The sequence below is a fragment of the Pan troglodytes genome, chromosome 5, assembly GCF_028858775.2.
Source record: "Pan troglodytes isolate AG18354 chromosome 5, NHGRI_mPanTro3-v2.0_pri, whole genome shotgun sequence".
NCBI classification, from domain to species: Eukaryota; Metazoa; Chordata; class Mammalia; order Primates; family Hominidae; genus Pan; species Pan troglodytes.
Genome location: NC_072403.2, coordinates 16,642,893 through 16,663,067, shown reverse-complemented (window position 1 = coordinate 16,663,067; position 20,175 = coordinate 16,642,893). Strand labels below are relative to the sequence as shown.

General features: G+C 41.2%; 1 protein-coding gene across 2 annotated transcripts; it reads right to left on the bottom strand.

The window, feature by feature from the left end:
* Positions 1–4,714: 4,714 nt before the first annotated feature.
* On the bottom strand, positions 4,715–19,957 carry PAK1IP1 (PAK1 interacting protein 1). Of its 2 annotated transcripts, none has more exons than XM_009450489.4 (10): positions 19,513–19,957; positions 17,092–17,257; positions 12,000–12,120; positions 11,850–11,924; positions 11,029–11,081; positions 9,820–9,965; positions 9,628–9,725; positions 6,958–7,057; positions 5,400–5,523; positions 4,715–5,238 (listed from the first exon to the last, which is right to left on the bottom strand). In XM_009450489.4, exons 1-10 carry the CDS (start codon positions 19,594–19,596, stop codon positions 5,024–5,026), a joined length of 1,182 nt encoding a protein of 393 aa, XP_009448764.2. In that variant the 5' UTR covers positions 19,597–19,957; the 3' UTR covers positions 4,715–5,023. The 2 variants fall into 2 exon arrangements, with proteins under 2 accessions (XP_009448764.2, XP_518863.4); XM_518863.9 differs by having other exon boundaries at positions 17,092–17,254.
* Positions 19,958–20,175: the final 218 nt, after the last annotated feature.

Genomic DNA, 20,175 nt, shown 5'->3' with positions numbered 1-20,175 from the left:
AGGTGTGGTGGCTCACACCTGTAGTCCCAGCAACTCAGGAGGCCAAGGTGGGAGGATGGCTTGAGCCCAGGAGTTAAAGGCCAGCCTGAGCAACATAGCAAGACCATGTCTCTAAAAAATCCTAAAACAAACCAAAAAGAAAATAGAAAAAGAAGAGCAAAAGAAACCCCAAAGCAAGCAGAAGGAAAGAAGGATGAGAGCAGAAAATGAAATTGAAAACAGAAGGAGTCAATGAAACAAAGAACTGATTCTTTGTTTTGTTTTGTTTTGTTTTGTTTTTGAGACAGAGTTTCTCTCTGTTGCCCAGGCTGGAGTGCAGTGGCACAGTCTCGGCTCACTGCAACCTCCGCCTCTCGGGTTCGAGCGATTCTCCTGGCTCAGCCCCCCTAGTAGCTGGGATTACAGGTGCCTGCCACAATGCCCGGCTAATTTTTATATTTTTAGTAGAGACAGGATTTCACCAGGTTTGCCAGGTTGGTCTTGAACGTCTGACCTTAGGTGATCTGCCCACCTCGGCCTCCCAAAGTGCTGGGATTACAGGCATGAGCCACCGTGCCTGGCAGAACTGGTTCTTTGAAAAGATAATAAAACTGACAAAGCTCTAGGAAGACTGACAAAGTAAACAGAGAGGACACAAATTACCAATATCAGGAATGAAACAGGGGATGTCAAGTTGACCTTTCTTCAACTTGACAAAGAATATCTACGAAAACCCTACAGCTGGCATTATACTTAACAGTGAAAGACTGAATATTTTCCCCCTAAGATCATAACAAGGCAAAGATGTCTGTTCTCACTATTGTTATTCAACACAGTGCTGCATCTTCTAGTCAGTTAATAAGGCAAGAAAATGGGGGAAAATACAGATAGAAATAACACTATTTATATTTGCAGATAACATAATTGTCTACATAGAAAACCCCAACAAAACAACTCCTAGAATAAATGAATTCAGCAAGATAGCAGGATGTAAGATCACACAAAAATCAACTGTATTTCTATATATTAGCAATGAATATGGGCACCAAAATTCAAAATATCACTTGTAGGCCAGGTGCAGTGGCTCATGCCTGTAATCCCAGCACTTTGGGAGGCCAAGGCGGGCAGATCACGAGGTCAGGAGTTTGAGACCAGGCTAACCAACATAGTGAAACCCCATCTCTACTAAAAGTACAAAAAAATTTGCCGGGCATGGTGGCAGGCACCTGTAATCCCAGCTACTTGGGAGGCTGAGGCAGGAGAATCGCTTGAACCCAAGGAGGCAGAGGTTGCGGTCAGCCGAGATGGCGCCACTGCACTCCAGCCCAGGCACCAGTGCAAGACTCCATCTCAAAAAAAAAAAAAAAAAAAAAAAATCACTTGTAATTCCCCCGCCCCAAATACTTAGAAATAAATCTAACACGTGCAAGATTTGTATGCTGAAAACTACACAACACTGATAAAAGAAATCAAAGATCTGGCTGGGCGCGGTAGCTAAGGCCTGTAATCCCAGCACTTTGGGAGGCCAAGGCAGGCGGATCACCTGAGGTCAGGAGTTTGAGACCAGCCTGGCCAACATGGCGAAACCCTGTCTCTTCTACAAATAAAAAAATTAGCCGGGCGTGGTGGTGTGTGCCTGTAATCCCAGCTACTCGGGAGGCTGAGGCAGGAGAATCGCGTGAATCCAGGAGGCAGTGGTTGCAGTGAGCTGAGGTTGCAAAATTGCACTCCAGCCTGGGTGACAAGAGCAAAACTGTCTAAAAAGATAAAAATAAAAAAATAAAAAAATCAAAGATCTATACAGCCATGTGCTGCATAACGACATTTTGGTCAATAACGGTTTGGTCAATAACGGATCACATATACAATGGTGGTCTCATAAGATTATGACTATACCATATGGCCTAGGTGTGCAGCAGGCTCTACCATCCAGGTTTGTGTAAGTACACCCTATGATATTCACACAAAATGAAATCACCTAATGAGGAATTTCTCAGAATGTATTCCTGTCATTAAGTGACACGACTGTACATTTGTTTTTTGTAGAGAAGGACAGAATTATCCTAAATTCTGTATGGAAAGGCAAAGGAACTAGAATAGTGAAAATAATTTTGAAAAACAGGAAAGGGGGAGAATCATTCTACTCAAATTCAAGGCTTATTATATAGCTGCAGTAATCAAGACCGTGTGGTTCCGGCAAAAAGATCAACAGAGATCAATAGAACACAATAGAGAGCCCAGTAATAGACCCACACTAATATGCTCAATTGAATTCTGGCAAAGATGCAAAAGTATTTCAATAGAGGAAGAACAGTCTTTTCAACAAGGCGCTAGAGCAAGTTGATATCCATAGGCAAGAAAATAAACTTGGAATTAAACCTCACACTTTATACACTCAAAATGGATCACATACTAAATGTAAAATGTAAAACTCTACAAAACCTTTAAAAAATATATAGAACCTCTTCAGGATCTAAGGCTGGACAAAGGTCTCTTGGACTTCACACCAAAAGCATGATCCACGGAAGGAAGAATTGATGAACTGGATTTCAACAAAATAAAAAACTTGAGCTCTGCAAAAGGCTGTTAGGACAAAAACACAAGCTACAGACTAGGCAAAAATATTTGCCAACCACATATCTGAGAAAAGTTGAGTTTCTACAATATATAAAAGCACTCTTGGCCAGGTGCGGTGGCTCACGCCTGTAATCCCTGGACTTTGGGAGGCCGAGGCGGGTGGATCACTAAAGATCAGGAGTTCGAGACCAGGCTGGCTAACATGGTAAAACCCCACCTCTACTAAAAATACAAAAATTAGCTGGGTATGGTGGCACGCACCTGTAATCCCAGTTACTCAAGAGGCTGGGGCAGAAGAATCCCTTGAACCTGGGAGGTGGAGGTTGCAGTGAGCCAAGATCACGCCACTGCACTCCAGCCTGGGTGGGTGACAGAGTAAGACTCCATTTCAAAAAAAAAAAAAAAAAAAAAAAAAAAAAAAACTCTCAAAATTCAACAGCAAAAAAGAAAAAATATATAATGTGAACATGGGCAAAAGACATTTCACCAATTATGATACACAGATGGCAAATAAGCACATGGAAAGATGATTAACATCATTAGCTATCAGAGTAATGTAAGTTATAACCACAATAAGGTATCACTACACTCTTACCAGAATGGCTAAGACTAACATCAAATGCTGGAAAGATGCAGAGAAACTGTATCACTCAAACATTACTGGTAGAAATGTAAAACCATACAGCTATTCTGGAAAACTTTGGAATTCCTGGGCATTTATCCAAGAGAAATGAAGACTCTAGTTCACATAAAAACCTGTACACAAATGTTTACAGCAACTTTATTTAGATACCTAATAACAGGAAACATTCCTGACGTCCTTCCACAGGTGTTTACTATGGTACATCTATAGTGACATCCCACTCAGTACTAAAAACAGAACTATTGATGCAACAAGCTGGATCAATGCCCAGAGATTATGCTGAGTGAAAAGCCAATCCCAAAAGAAAGTATAATCCAATCAATTTTGGCAAAATTAGAGATGGAGAACAGACCACTGGTGCCAGAGGTTATGAAGGCGGGCATAGCTATACGAGCACAAGAGGAAACTGAATATGGCTTATGACAACAGATGGGATCATTGTGATAGAAATGTTCTGTATCTTGATTATATCATTTCTATCCTATCTTGGCTTGGTTGTGATATTGCCCTTGTTTTGCAAGATGTTATCATTGGGAAAACCGGGTGGAATCTCTGCATTATTTCTTACAAGTGTGTATTTCTCACAATGATCTCAAAATTTTTGAGTTGAATTGAGAAAAAAAAAAGCCAACAACCTACATTTATGCTAATAGCTTATGAAATAAGCTAACAAAGGAGTAGACTGATATTAAGCACACAATTTGGTTCATTTCCTAGACAATTTATTCCTATGGAGTGGCAATTCCAGTGCCCGTTCTTATTCTGCCTAATCAGAAGTGATTCTCCTGATGGTCTCAGGTATCTAGTATCTGCCTGGCTAATTCAAACCTATGGATCCCCAATAATGTCTTTTCCTTTCTTTTTTTTTAAGACAGGGTCTGGCTCTGTTGTCCAGGCTGGAGTATAGTGGTGCAGTCGCAGCTCACCGCAATTTCCACATCCTGGGCTCAAGCCATCCTTCCCACCTCCGCCTCTTGAGTAGCTGGGAGCATGTCACCACATCTAGCTAATTTTTTGGGAGAGACAGTCTCCCTATGTTGCCCATGCTGGTCTCAAACTCCTTGGCTCAAGCTACCAGCTACTCGGGAGGCTGAGGCAGGAGAATAGCCTGAAACGAAGAGACGGAGGTTGCAGTGAGCTAAGATCGCGCCACCGCACTCCAGCCTGGGCAACAGATCAAGACTCCATCTCAAAAAAACAAAAAGAAAAAAAGAAAAGATCATTTTCCCGTCCTTAAATTATTTTGTACATCTACTACTTGGAAGCAAAGTAGTTTAAAGTCTGGCAATCTCTCTATAATCTTAGGTACGTCCTACACTTAAGCATATGTTTGTTTCATAGATATGTATAATTATATATGTATAATCTTTTAAGTTTGTCCTGTTGGTATGAAAATCTAAAATTACTACTTACCATTTGAAGAAGCCAAAGGCAGTTCTTAAATTCTTTCCCATTTAAGAGAAAATTTTGAATAATGACTCCTTCATCCAAATCTGATAAAGAATGTGTTCAATATTTTATATTATTTTACAGTATATTTTGAGAAAGATCTTTATTTGCTTTGTACAAAGTAAAAATTACATGACACATTAACATATTATATATCAACATGATACATAATTCATAAAACACTGTCTGCCAAAAGTAATTTTACCACTGTTTTTTTTTTAAAAAAACCATCTAAAAGTGGTTTTTAAATATATATATTTTTTCCAAAGGAAGAAATTTCTTGCTTTTACTCAGGGAAAAAAAAAAAAAAAAATTAAGGTACATTTGAGTAGAATGATTTCATCTAAAAGAGTTCTTTCAGGAGACATCTGGGATTCACTGCATTGTTTTTATTTTCTTCTTTTTCCTCTTCTTTTCCAACATTTCTACCATTTTCCTCTTCTTGGTTGATACCAGGCCACTTTCTTTTGTTGCTTTCTTACTGTCACCTGTTAAACCACGTTTCTTTGTGTTAGGTTTTGACCGCTTTTCTTCTTTGTGCACTGTGTCACCAGGCTCCTTTTTGCCAATTTTGGACTGTTCTTTACTTACTAAAACACAAAAGAGAGTGCTTTTAAAAAAAGACTGTTTTCCCCTTTGAATGAAATAAACACAAGCTGTCAATAAAGTGAAATTATCTGGATCTCCTCCACTTCCACAATTTAAGAGATAATAGATTATTCAAAATTTCAAAACAATCAAATTCGATTACCAGGAGAAGGCTCTGCAGCTGGAGGAAGGCTTTCTTTCATGTCTGCCACTTTGTCTAGCCACACTCCAAGACATGTCAGCCTGGCATTAGTGTTTACTTCACAGAGTAAAGATGGGGGAACTTTCTAAACAGAAGAAACAAACATTCATAATGTGCATTTTCAATAATTTCTTTTTCCATAATCAAGTTACCTTAATTTAAAACTTCCTGTATTTTCTTGAGTACAAAATATGATATTCAGAAGCAACATATATATAATCTTCACTCATGATTAGTTTGACTATGTTATTCACAGAGCCAATTTTGCATGTTCTCACTCATAGGTGGGAATTGAACAATGAGAACACACAGACACAGGAAGGGGAACATCACACACCAGGGCCTGTTGTGGGGTGGGGGGCAGGGGGAGGGATAGCATTAGGAGATATACCTAATGTTAAATGACGAGTTAATGGGTGCAGCACACCAACATGGCACATGTATACATATGCAACTAACCTGCACGTTGTACACATGTACCCTAAAACTTAAAGTATAAAAGAAAAAAAACATATATCCACACAAAAATTTGCATATGAATGTTCACAGAAGCACTATTCATAACATCCAAAAGGTGGAAACAATCCAAATGTCTATCACCTGATGAATCGATACATAAAAAGTGGTTTATCCACACGACGGCGTAGTATTCAGTCATAAAAAGCAGTGAAGTACTAATATATGCTATAACATGATGAACCTTAGAAACATTACACGAAGTGAAAACGCCCATCACAAAAGGCCAAACGTTGTGTGATTCCATATATGAAATGTCCAGAATAGGCAAATCCATAAAAACAAAAAACAGATTACTAGTTACCAGGGACTGGCAGTGGGGGGAAAGGAGAGGATGGGGGGTGACTGCTAATGGGTATGGAATTTCTCTTTGGTGTGATGAAAATATTCTAAAATTAATTACGATTATGATTGTACAACTCCATAAATATGCTAAATTAAATCACTGAATTGTATACTTTAAAAAAAAAAAAACAGAAAATTCTAAAGAAAGGCATCAGGTCTTATTTCCAGGGCTGAACAAAGAACCTTGGAAAGAGACATTCAACAAACCATATTCACAGAATGTGTTTATGAGAGAACAAAGAATAAACCAAGAGAGACTGTAAGGAGACTACAGGAGGGAATTCAATTTTCCAAAGTGTCTGGTTTAAATGGTTTGTTAATTTTGTAATTGTTCAGGAACTTCCAAATTACTTTTAGCAATGGCAGTATTTTTACCTAAGAGCTTCCAGAGAACTCCAATATTCAAGAGAGGAAAGTAGAGCTTCTCTGACTAAAAAGAGCAGCGCGAGTTCTGGGATCCCGCCAGCTCACACTCGGAAATGACAACCATCAAGGCAGCTCCCTGGGAACCCTAATTTTAAAACCATTAATATCAATGATGCCTGGAAGAGATTTAAAAAGTTTAAAGACCTATGTCTTATGACCCTTAAAAAAATTCCACCTCACTTATGAGCAAGACTTGTATTAAAGTACATTTAGATTGTGTTGAAGCACTGACCTTATCCTGCTTAAGCTTCCACATTTTGATGAAACCATCACTCGATGCTGAAACAATAACATGATGCTCTGGAATTTCAAAACTGAACATGTCCTTTACCCTAGGATAGAAATATTAACACTATAAAAGATCTTTTCCTCCAAATAGTCTAATATTGTTATAAAATTACACACAAAGACTAGTGCTTTCTCAGTGTTTCAAGTATTTCCAAACTGCTCAATGAATGGTGCCTTAAAATATAACTATGCTTCGCATTCCCATTAATGAGATATATCCAGGCCCAAAAAATAAGATAAAATCCACTGCCAACCATATCTGAAGGAAAAGTTGAAAAGAAAACAGATAACTATAAATAATCAGGTTATTACAAAGGAACTAAAGATGAGTAAAACAAAGCCCATCACCTCAAGAAACTCCAAGTTCAGTAAGGAGAGAAAAGACAACAGAAACGATGAATCCAGGCCTCTCCCACACATCCATTTCCCTCATCTGCAGTCCCACCACTGTTAGTCTAAGCCACTCTCATTTTTCCTCTGGATCACAGAAGTAGCCTGATTGGCCTTTCTGCTTCTATTTTGCCCCTTAACAATTTTCTTTTCTTTTTTTTTCTTTTTTTTTTTTTTTTGAGGCGGAGCCTTGCTCTATCGCCTAGGCTGGAGTGCAGTGGTGGGATCTCGGCTATCTCAGCTAACCACAACCTCCGCCTCCTGGGTTCAAACGATTCTCCTGCCTCAGCCTCCCGAGTAGCTGGGATTACAGGTGTGCGCCACCATACCTGGCTAATTTTTGTATTTTTAGTAGAGACGGGGTTTCACCATGTTGTCAGGCTGGTCTCAAACTCCTGACCTTGTGATCTGCCTGCCTCGGCCTCCCGAAGTGCCGGGATTACAGGCATGAGCCACTGCGCCTGGCCAAAAATTTTTAAAAATGTAAATCAAATCATGTAACTTGCAGGCTTAAAACCCTACAAAACTGGGATCTACTTTAAAATAAGATGGGAGAGGAGGAAGTGGCTGGGCATATAGATGAAGCAAAACTGGCCACACAGTGACAGTTGCTAAAGCTGGTGGTGGGTCTTAAAGAGTTAGCACCTTAAACCAGTCTAAATGCTTTTAAATTTTTCCATAGTAAGAAAAATTATGATGATTATAGGCACCGATTGGCTTCCACCGTCTTCTCCTTGCTCATTCTCACCTAGTCACACAGGTCTTCTATCTGCTCCTAAAATACACCAAGCTCTGTTCTCCCTCAGGGTCTTTGCACCTGTGCCTCTCTCTTTTTAAAACTAGCTCCTTTTTCATTCTTAAGGTCTCACATCTTCTTCCCTCATCATCCTATCTAAACCAATTACCCTTGTTAATCTTTAATCACTCTACTTTTCTATTTCCATCCTGTTATAATTATCTGCTTGCTTATAATCTATTGCCTCCTTATAATGTAAGAGCCATGAGAGCACAAGCTCCTGTCTTTTCTGTTCATCATTAAATACTTCGTGTAGTATTTCATAATGATGCTCAATGAATACTTGTTAAATGAATGAATGGCCAAATATCTTAAGTGTTATTAGTACATCTGGAATGGGCGACCTTGAAAAATATGTTCACTTCCCAATATAGGAGAAGAGTAAGGCCTTTATACTACTGACTGCAGTACTCTAAGTATGGATTTCTTAAAACTTAACCACTGTTTAAGAAATAAGAATTAAGACTCATTTGAGACATAGAACATGCAAATGGATCACATCAAAATCTAACTCTGTATATTAGATCACCTTTTTCAAAATTACTGGAGAAAGCAGGGATATGAGAGTCAGATAAAACTGGGTTCAGCTCTCAGCTCCATTATTGGGGTAATATTGGCCAACCACTTAACTACTTACTTTGAGACTATCTACCCCCTAGAAAGAGAGAAAGCATTAAAAGGTAATAAAAGCTGGCACAAAACAGGAACTCAGTAACGTCAATTCACTTCTCCTGCAGGAAAAAAAATCACATGGAAAGGGGGGAGAAGTAGGCAAGGGGACTTATGTAAAAGGACAAAAGTAGATGGGAACAAAGCTCAAGATTGTTTAGTCTTTTGCTTGTTCAAATATGCTTGATTTCAGGCTCCAAGTCTAACAGACATTTAAAAAATATCTTGTGTAAATGACAGTCCAGAAAACAATTTCACCACTTTTGCATTATTATTATTTTTTTTTTGGAGACAGAGTCTCACTCTGTCGCCAGGTTGGAGTGCAGTGGTGCGATCTTGGCTCACTGCAACCTCCGCCTCCAGGGTTCAAGTGATTCTCCTGCCTCACCCTCTCGAGTAACTGGGACTACCAGCGTGCACCACCACACCAATTTTTTTATTTTCAGTAGAGACGGGGTTTCACCATGTTAGCCAGGATGGTCTTGATCTCTTGACCTCCTGATCCGCCCGCCTCAGCCTCCCAAAGTGTTGGGATTACAGGCGTGAGCTACTGCTCCCGGCCCACTTTTGCATTATTAAAGGCCAGGAAGATAACATCTTCCACCACCTTATTAGACTCCAGATACCATATACTGTACATGTAGATATGTCTGATTATTTCTGCAGTTGCTAATAAAAACATATAACCTGGCTTATGAAACTACTGCATATATACCTTTTATTAGACTAGACATACACAGCAAAGATTGGTAAAAATACCTGTTTTCATGAGCTTTAAATTCGCAGAGGCACACTAGTGAATCACAGTCAAAAAACCTTATAACTTCTTCATCTCCAGCCACTGCAAGGACAGACTCCTAGGAGAGAGGAAAAAGAGTAATAACATCCAGAATGTCATCAACAGTTCCAACCATCACCACGAACTTTGGTCACTGATTTCCGATTACTCACTGAAAGAAATTTAACAGAGGAAATTCTCTTTTCATTTGTGATGGTGCCACTAATGGATGCAGTGTCAAGCTGATAGATGTCTATTTTATTCTGTATGATAACTACATACTGCTCTCCTCTTGGGGACCATTCTACTATGTGAGCATCTGTAAGTGGAAAAAAACGAAGTCTATTTATTTTGTAAATAAAACATAAAATGATCATAGTAATAATAAAAATAGCAAATATTTATACTGTGCATTTTCAAATTCATTATCCTATTTCATCTTCGTAACACATTTTACAAGTCAAGTTTTTAAGAAAATAATCTAGGTTCAAAAAGTCAAAGGTGGGCCAGGTGCACTGGGTCACACCTGTAATGCCAGCACTTTGGGAGGCCAAGGTGGGTGGATCACTTAAGGCCAGGAGTTTGAGACCAGCCTGGCAAACATGGTGAAACCCCATCTCTCTACCAAAAAATACAAAAAATTAGCCAAGCATGGTGACACGCGCCTGTAATCCCAGCTGCTTGGGAGGGTGAGGCAGGAGAATAACGAACTCAGAAGGCAGAGGTTGTAGTGAGCTGAGATAGCGCTACTGCACTCCAGCCTGGGTGATAGAGCGAGACTCCATCTCAAAAAATAAAATAAAATAAAAAATATAAAATAAAATATAAAATAAAATAAAATGAAACAAAATAAAAATCAAAGACAGGTGGCAGAGCCACAGAAAGAATCTAGTCTAAAATGGGAAAAGAAAGTAACCCAAGGCATTTGCTCAGAGGTAACCACCACCATGCAGGGAAATAAATGTGCAACATACACACATGTAAAAATGTATATCTATATTCATATTCCATTAAGTCACTGTAAAATATACAGGTTGAGTATCCCTTATCCAAAATGCTTGGGACCAGAACGATTTTGGATTTTGGAATATCTGCATATATACAATGAAATATCTCGAGGATAAAACCCATGCAACTCATGTTTCAAGTCTAAACATGAAATTCATCTATGTTTCATATACACCTAGCCGGAAGGTAATTTTACACAATATTTTAAATAATTTTGTGTATGAAACAAAGTTCTGACTGTAACCCATCATGAGGTAAGGTGTTGAATTTTCTACTTGAGGCACCACATCAGTGCCAAAAAGTTTCAGATTTTGGAGCATTTCAGATTTCCAGATTAGGAATGCTCAACCTGCATTTCAAACAAAAATACTCACTTTGTTTTATATTTTTTATGAATGCTGATCTTCCTTCTACAAGATTCCACGTTCTGCAAAATAGGAAGCTCACTTACGGTGTGATCACCAACTAACTTTTACTAAGCATAAAAGAACAAGCATAATGAAGACTTACTGAAGTGACATTTTACCAAATATTGGCTATTTAAAAGACCTGCTATCTTCCTTACAGCAACATTTTGAAATATTATGAGGCAGGATTAAGACTTGCTTCATTCCCATATCCCTTTAACATCTCGTATCCATTGTATTTTCAAAAGGTTTCCCTTTCTAAAATCTTCAATTCACAGCTATGATGACTGCAGCATAACTGCATGTTTGAAAACGGAGCTTGTTGGCTGGGCGCGGTGGCTCACGCCTGTAATCCCAGCACTTTTGGAGGCTGAGGCGGGCGGATGACGAGGTCAGGAGATCGAGACCATCCTGGCTAACACGGTGAAACACCGTCTCTACTAAAAATACAAAAATTAGCCAGGCGTGGTGGCGGGCGCCTGTAGTTTCAGCTACTCGGGAGGCTGAGGCAGGAGAATGGCATGAACCTGGGAGGCGGAGCTTGCAGTGAGCCAAGATCACGCCACCGCACTCCAGCCTGGGCGACAGAGCAGGGAGACAGAGCGAGACTCCGTCTCAAAAAAAAAGAAAGAAAACAGAGCTTGTCATTTTTATCCTACCACTATGAACCACTATGAAAAGGTTCACCAGCTTTTGACCTTTCCCTTGTATAACAGTATTTTTAAATGGTGGAGAGCTGTAGTAAAAGATACACCTTAGATAAATGCTCTTGAGCATTAATGACTTACCTTAAAGTTTTATCTGTACCAACCGACAGGGCCAACTTGCCAGATGGGTGAATAGAAAGGAAGGTCACCTGTCCTCTATAATGAAACCAACAGTTAGTCCCCAACTTGACTGGCACATCGAGAATGCCAAAGGGAAAGAGCCCGACTCACTTGTGAGCTTTAATTGACTTCAGGCATTCCCATTTCTTTGCATCCCAGATACAGATGAGTCCATCTTCCGCTCCACTGATTAAATGCCTGTTGCCATAGAATTTCAGGCAAGTTATTGTACCTATGGAAAAACCAAAATAGGCAAAAATAATATTCATTTTAAATGCAAACTCCATTTCTGATTTGAAGGCTATGCTATGCTAAGTAAAACACTCAATACCTTTTTTTCTTTTTCTTTTTTTTTTTTTTTTTTGAGGCAGGGTTTCACTCTTGTTACCCAGGCTGAAGTGCTATGGAACGATCTTATCCCACTGCAACCTCTGCCTCCTGGGTTCAAGCAATCTTCCCACCTCAGCCTCCTGAGTAACTGGGACTACAGGTGCACATCAATATGCCTAGCTAATTTTTCTATTTTTTGTAGATACAGGGTTTCACCATGCCATGTTGCCCAGGCTGGTCTTGAACTCCTGGGCCCAAGTGATCTGCCCACCTCAGCCTCCCAAAGTGCTGGGATTACAGGTGTGAGCCACTGTGCCTGGCCTCAATGTCTTAATATTACTAAAATATACCTTAAATTTTTTCACGTAAGTACAGTTGTTCAAATCTATGCAAATATTTTCAGCAGAGTATCTCCAGTTTAGATACAGATTTGAACAAATCAGTTCACGTCCTTGCTTTATGTCTTCAAATTATAAATTTAGGAGGTGGCTGGCTAGGATAGTTTGAGCAGAAGTAAACAAAACTAATCAGCTAACAAGCCTATCTGGGGAACAAACCAGGTGTACTGCCACATGACTTCCACTTTCTAAACAGTGAATTAGCTACCCAATCAGCCACAATCCAATCCTTATCACTCAGACCTGTTTTGATCCATTTCCACACACTTCTCATTCATTTGTTCATATTTTCCTCTCCCTATTATCCTATTTCTCACTTTGGAAAGTTTGGTTTCCCACATTTGCTTCCCTAGAAAAAAGCTTATCTATTAGCAACTCTTAGAAAAATAGGATTTATGCACCCATAAAAAGGAATGATATCATGTCCTTTGCAGGGATGTGGATGGAGTTGGAAGCCATTATCCCCAGCAAACTAATGCAGGAAGAGAAAATTAAACACTGGCTAGGCGAGGTGGCTCATGCCTGTAATCCCAGCACTTTGGGAGACCGAGGCGGGCAGATCACTTGAGGTCAGGAGTTCAAGACCAGCCTGGCCAACATGGCGAAACCCCGTCTCTACTGAAAATACAAAAATTAGCTGGATGTGGTGGTGTGTGCCTGTAGTCCCAGCTACTCAGGAGGCTGAGGCACAAGAATCGCTTGAACCTGGGAGATGGAGGTTGCAGTGAGCCGAGATCTGCCACTGCACTCCAGCCTGGGTGACAGAGAAAGACTGCATCTCAAAAAAGAAGGAAAGAAAGAAATAGAAAAGAAAAGAAAAAGAAAACCAAACACCGCATGTTCTCACACAGGGGAAGAACAACACACACTGGGGCCTGTGGGAGGGGAAGGGTTGCAGGAAGGAGAGCATTAGAAAGAACAGCTAATGGATGCTGGGCTTAATACCTAGGTGATGGGATGATCTGTACAGCAAACCACCATGGGATGTTTACCTATGTAACAAACCTGCACATCCTGCATGTGTACCCCTGAACTTAAAAGTTGAAGGAAAAAAAGAAAAAAAGGATTTATACAAGAAATAAAGGAAACCAAGAAACCAAGAGCCCTACTTCATTCACCCCCCAATCTAAACTCCTTCTATGTAATTCCTTTTCTTATTGTTGAACACTTGTACTAATGGGTTTGGGCAGATCAAATTTAACTTATTTCTTCCAAACCTGAGAGAGAAGGCTTCTTTATAACGAACTAGGACTAGGAGATAGAGAAAAAAAGAATGTGTATTTGAATCACTCAAAGCTCAGCTTCTGATGAAGAGCAAGACAGCTGTTAAAGCAGCAATGGACAGTCTGCCATGTGTGAAAGTGTCCCCCAAAATTCATTTGCTGAAACTTAGTTGCCAATGTGATAGTTTAAGAGGTGAGACCTTTAGGAGGTGACGGTGACTAAGTCATGAAGGCAAACCCTCATGAACGGGATTAGAGGACTGGCGACATTATAAAAGTTGTTTTTTTTGGCAGGGCGTGGTGGCTCACGCCTGTAATCCCAGCACTTTGGGAGGCTGAGGCGGGCGGATCACTTGAGGTCAAGAGTTCAAGACCAGCCTGGCCAACATGGTTAGACCCCTGTCTCTACTAAAAATACAAAAATTAGCTGGGCGTGGTGGCAGGCACCTATAATCCAAGCTACCTGGGAGGCTGAGGCAGGAGAATCGCTTAAACCCAGGAGGCAGAACTGACGCAGTGAGCCGAGATCGTGCCACTGCACTCCAGCCTGGGTGACAGAGCGAGAAGCCCCCCCGCCCCCGCCAAAAAAAAAGTTGTTTTTTTTGTTTGTTTGTTTGCTTTTTTAAAACTGGCTCCAACTCTCAAGCTTGACCTTACAGAATTGTGCAGGGATCTGCTTTGCCCTTCTACCATATGAGGACACAGCAACAGAGAGCCAGTCCTTACGAGACAAGAAAATCTGCTGGTGCCTTAATCTTAGACTTCCCAGCCTCTACAACTGTGAGAAATAAATCTCTATTATTGATAAATTATTCAGTCTAAGGTATTTTGTTATAGCAGTCTGAATAAACTAAGGGAACACCTAACAGAAGGAAGCCATTTATGGCTGCAAATTTACTGCTGGAAACCAATGCCTGGTGTGGATCCTCTGAAATACATGTAAGATTGGGTAGGAAAAAGGCACCATTTTATCTGCCTTTCTTTGCAGAAAACCAACTTTCTTGGCTGAGTCACCCCTCATTCTCTGTTCCCTGGGAAAATGCAACAAAAACAGCATAAAATGTTTGGTACTGAAGAAAAAAATTTACCTGTTCAGTCTTTCTCTCCCTTGATTCTGCCACTATCCTGGGTACCTTGACCACCAGTGTGGAAAACCAAACCACAAGCCGGGAACTGTAGTACTACTTCTTGACTTCAACTCCAGTGACCTTTGCCTCCCCTGCATTTCAGTCCCCTACACCCACAGCCTGGGCATCGTTACCACATAGAGCTGTTCCACGTTAGAACTCTTGACCTCTAGGAAGCTATTTGCTGACCACAAGCTCACATCTTCCCATCCCTTTCATGCCTCCCTGCACTCACACTCCACCTGCTTCTGTATTTCAGAGATCTCCAGGCCCTTGACAACACATTTTCTTTTCTTTTCCTTTTTTTTTTTTTTTTTTTGAGACAGAGTCTTGCTCTGTCGCCTAGGCTAGAGTGCAGTGGCACAGTCTCAGCTCACTGCACACTCTGCCTCCCCGGGTTCAAGCGATTCTCCTGCCTCAGCCTCCTAAGTAGCTGGGACTACAGGTGTGTGCCACCATGCCCAGCTAAGGTTATGTATTTTTCGTAGAGACGGGGTTTCTCCGTGTTAGCCAGGATGGTCTCAATCTCCTGACCTCACGCTCGGCCCACCTCGGCCTCCCAAAGTGCTGGGATTACAGGCGCGAGCCACCGCGCCCGGCTTTGACGACACATTTTCTCTATGCTGACAACCTAATCCACTCCTTCACCAAAATTCTTAATTCTCTTGTAACTCAATCCTTCTACCGCACACACCAAGTAACCTTCCTCTCTCTAGGGAAATGTCTGTGGCTTATTACTGAAGAAACTCAGAAAATCTTGCAAACTGATGTTACTCAATCCGTAGCTGCCAATTCCAATGGGGCAGGCCTTCATCAGTCCTTCTGTTGGGGTTCTCAGTCAGCACCCCTCCGATACTAACTGGCAGTACTTTCCTCAAGCCCACATCATTCATTTGCTAGCTTGCTCCCTCCCTCCCTCCCAATTCAGTCTCTACCTGGCTCTCTCAAGGACTCCAGGATCTGGTCCCATCTACTTCTCTAGCCCCTCAAATTCCCAATTTAACCTTCTCATAATCCGGAACTGCTTACAGTTCCCTATGAACACCAGTGGTCAAAAGCATGGGCTCTAGACCTAGGTTCAAGTTCTAGTTCCAGTGTTTGAGACCTTCGGCAAGTCAAGTAACATCTTTAAAACTAGGTGTTCTCTTCTACTTTCTTGGCACACAGGGGGGTACATAATATGCCCTCAGTAAAGTCAGATATTGCTATGATGCTACATCTTTGAAACTAGGTGTTCTCTTCTACTTTCTTGGCACACAGAGGGGTATATAATATGCCCTCAATAAAGTCAGATATTGCTATGACGCTACATCTTTGAAACTAGGTGTTCTCTTCTACTTTCTTGGCACACAGAGGGGTATATAATATGCCCTCAATAAAGTCAGATATTGCTATGACGCTACATCTTTGAAACTAGGTGTTCTCTTCTACTTTCTTGGCACACAGAGGGGTACATAATATGCCCTCAATAAAGTCAGATATTGCTATGATGCTACTACCTGTGCTCCTCACACTGCCGGCTCTGCCTGGAATGTCCTTTCTCCCTCCTTGCAAACTTTACCTGCCCAACAACTGACATTTCTCTTTTAAGATAATTCAGATGTCATTTTAAGGAAGGTTTCAGTGAAAACCTCACTCTGACTGGGTTAAATGCCTCCTTTCTGTCTCCCAATACAGACCGTAAGCCAACCCAGAGCAAGAAACCTTTTTTTTTTTTTTTTGAGACAGAGTCTCACTCTGTTGCCCAGGCTGGCATGCAGTGGCGTGATCTCAGCTTACTGCAATCTCTGCCTCCCAGGTTCAAACGATTCCCCTGCCTCACCCTCCCGAGTAGCTGTGACTACAGGTGTGTGCCACCACACCTGGCTAATTTTTTTTGTATTTTAGTAGAGACAGGTCTGGTCTCCAGCTACTGACCTCAGGTGATCCACCCACCTCAGCCTCCCAAAGTGCTGGGATTACAGGTGTGAGCCACTGCGCCAGGCTAAGAAACCATTTTTTTTTTTAATTCCTCTATCTTCTAGCACAGAATCTGCTATAAAATAGATACAACAAATTGTTCAACTGAAGTCAAATTGTAAAGAAAACCTCCATGTTCTCATCTTAAGGGATACAATTTTCTTACCACTGTGATGCACTAGAGCCCCATGCTCAATCTTCTTTTTCATGTCATAAATGTGAATTGTTTCATCTTTGCTCCCAGTGACCACAAAACGACTATTTACAGCTACTGCTGACAAGGAGGCAGTGTGAGCATGGTGAGTGAAGTCAGCCACAAGAGTCCATTGCTGCTGAAGATGAAAACATACAATTAATGCCAGTCACACCACAGTTCCACCAATTCTATCCATTGGTAGTTTTCATGAATCACGGAACCATTTATCTGTTTCTGAAAAGATAAATCGTTCCACGATTCATGAAAACTATCAATGGATCCTATAAATGGAAAAATGATATGTTAAACTACAAAATGACATGTAGTTTAACACAAAGGACTTGAGACTTGATAAGGAAGGTAAAGCAAGGAGGTGGGCAGGCAACACTGGGTATCATCACTCTAGAACACAGTAATGGAGACTGGACGAAGGAAGACTTTTAGATCCTACACAAATCTTTAACTCTTTAGTGTATTTACTTTATATGTGAGACTTAATTTATTTTTTCAGATATTCACATTTTTATTTGAATTTATTCTTTCAAATGATGAGTGCCTACTATGTGTCTGGCACTATTCCAAGCAGTTGATACACAGCAATGAACTGCGATTCTCCCACCTAAGCCTCCTGAGTAGCTGGGATTACAAGCACTTGCCATCATGCCCAGCTAATTTTGGTAGAGACAGGGTTTCACCACATTGGCCAGGCTGGTCTTCAACTCCTGACCTCAGGTGATCCACCTGCCTCGCCCTCCCAAAGTGCTGGGATTGCAGGCATGAGCCACCGCGCCCAGTGGACAAGTCTTATAAAGAAAAACCAACAGAGTAAAGGTATGTTTCCATGAGTACCAACGTAAGCTCTAGAGAATCACCAATAACGAAATCTCAGGAACTCTGTGCTTATTGCCATGTGACAATAGCATTAGGAAGTCTGATTGGATGAGTGCGAAGCATGACAGCAAAATACACAGACACACACACACACTCACTCACTCCTTAAACTGAAGGAACTGCATCAAAAAGTATTTGCAAAACAAACCGAAAAAGAAAAAAACCCATCAAACTTCTTTCAACATGTGTTACTGCAAATCAGGTCCTTAGTTACAGCAAGATACTCCTTCCGTCATTTAAGACCAAGGGGGCCCCCTTTGAATCAAGCATTTTTGCGGGTCTGCTATGGCCTTAAATCAAATAATAACCTTTAAAAATTCACATAATGTAGGTTATCTAGGCTATTGCTTAGATTTTGTAGAAGTATAGGGTAATGGTTAAGAGTTTCAAATGTCAGAGACCCTCGGGGGCTCCTGACATTTTGGGGTCACCTGTGTCAATTATTATCTGTGTGGCCTTCAGCAGTCACTTAACCTATCTAGGACCAACATTTTGGTTCTTCATCTGCAAAACGAGAATAACTGCATCCTCCTCAGAGGGTTGCTGTGAGGCCCACTGTGTGTCTGGAACATAGTTAAGTAATTTCATTACAAAAAAAAAAAAACATTAAATAGCATCATCTTTGACTATTCAAAACACATCACTTTTCAGCCAAAGACAAAGAGCAAATAACTGGAGTAGGAAACAAAATAAACGAAAGCAATAGGCCAAGTGATATACTTCCAAATTTTCTGGATAATTAAAGACCGACGCCTTGACTTCATAAGGAAGTACTGTACTCAATTTTCTAGAAAATGCTTAGAATTGCTTCAAGAATAAAAGTGAGCTAGATGTTAGAAGGTCGGATTCCTAGTCGTGAGTATAGTCCTATCTACCTATTTGACTACTGATAATTTATTTGAACTTTTTATCTATTCACACATCTAGTAATATCATATTCTGCTGTAATTTCTCTCCATCTATGTGTCTCCTCAGTCCTCCACCCCTTATGTAGGCAACGTCTCTAAGGCAAGATCCATACCTCCAGCATCTTTGCATCTCCACCGCCCAGCTCGCCATAAGTTCCCAACAAATAATGAATTGGTATCGCTTTATCTATAAGGGATTTATCCTAATCTAGTTCTAGTAATTTGTAAAATTCCAGGACAGAAATTCAGCAAAAGACCGAGATCTTCTTTCATTAAATTCTGAATACTGTCAACTTATGGGATCGATCCTTAAATCCACAATCTACGACTCATTTGTCCGTATGCAGAAATGCCGGTTTCCTTTGTGTCCCGTGGACCTTTTGTCTACTAGAAAAGGCAGATATTGTCTCATTTTGATAAAATGTCCACTCTACGTTTTAAAAGGTTAGCTTTTCTCTTAAGTCTCTTAGGTTTGATTCATCAAATCATCCACTGAACAGCAGGCGCTCCAATGTTTACCTCTGCTGTGTAGGAACCAAACCCGACCTTCCCGGCCCCGCCTCCGACTGTCTCTAACTACGTGGTATCTCACCTCGTGGTCGCCGCAAGCCTCGGGCTCCGGGTGTACAGCGAACCCAAAGAGGACCTGCTCGTAGCAACCAGCGACCAGCTCCATTCAGCAGCGCACGTGCCTCTTCCGCCAGCCCGGCTCAGCCTGGAGGTGACAGAACCGGAAGCCAAAAAAACAAAAAAACAAAAAAACCTGACTCCTTTCTGCATCGGCGCTCGAATTATACGTCAGGCTCCAGGGCTGCCTTTAAGTCGCCTGTAAACGTGGAAACACTTTCAGCGCGGGGAGGTCACATGGATTTTCCAAGAAGAGAATAAGTAAAGATGCCACATGAGGAGGTTCTCACTGCAAGGAGAAAAAAATCGGGGGCAAGCAGGCATATCTCAGGAAGGTGCCAGCTACGCCCGTCTGAGGGGAGCGGGCGGGACATCCTCTGCGAAGCCCTTCATTTCTGTGACATCAGGAGGAGGCGGGGCCGACTTCCGGCCGGTTGCGTAGGGGCTGTAGCGCCGGCAGCGCGCGTTGTTGTGGGCTGTGTACTAGTAGGGTAGGAGTTTTTGTTCAGGGACCAGCGGAGTGAGGCTTTCTGTCGTTAATAGGGCAAGGAGGGGTGGGATTAGGGTTCGCGATGACTTGTTCCAGCGGCGCAGCGCTCGCGCTGCCTTGACGGATCCGGAGTGCTAG

What these genes read in the sequence shown, in the direction of transcription:
- PAK1IP1 (XM_009450489.4), bottom strand. Translation starts at nt 19,596, where the DNA reads ATGGAGCTGGTCGCTGGTTGCTACGAGCAGGTCCTCTTTGGGTTCGCT. An exon ending in AGGCTTGCGGCGACCACGAG is followed by an intron (nt 17,258 to 19,512) that starts GTGAGATACCAC and finishes TTTCATCTTCAG; the next exon opens with CAGCAATGGACTCTTGTGGC. An exon ending in GGCTCTAGTGCATCACAGTG is followed by an intron (nt 12,121 to 17,091) that starts GTAAGAAAATTG and finishes GTTTTTCCATAG; the next exon opens with GTACAATAACTTGCCTGAAA.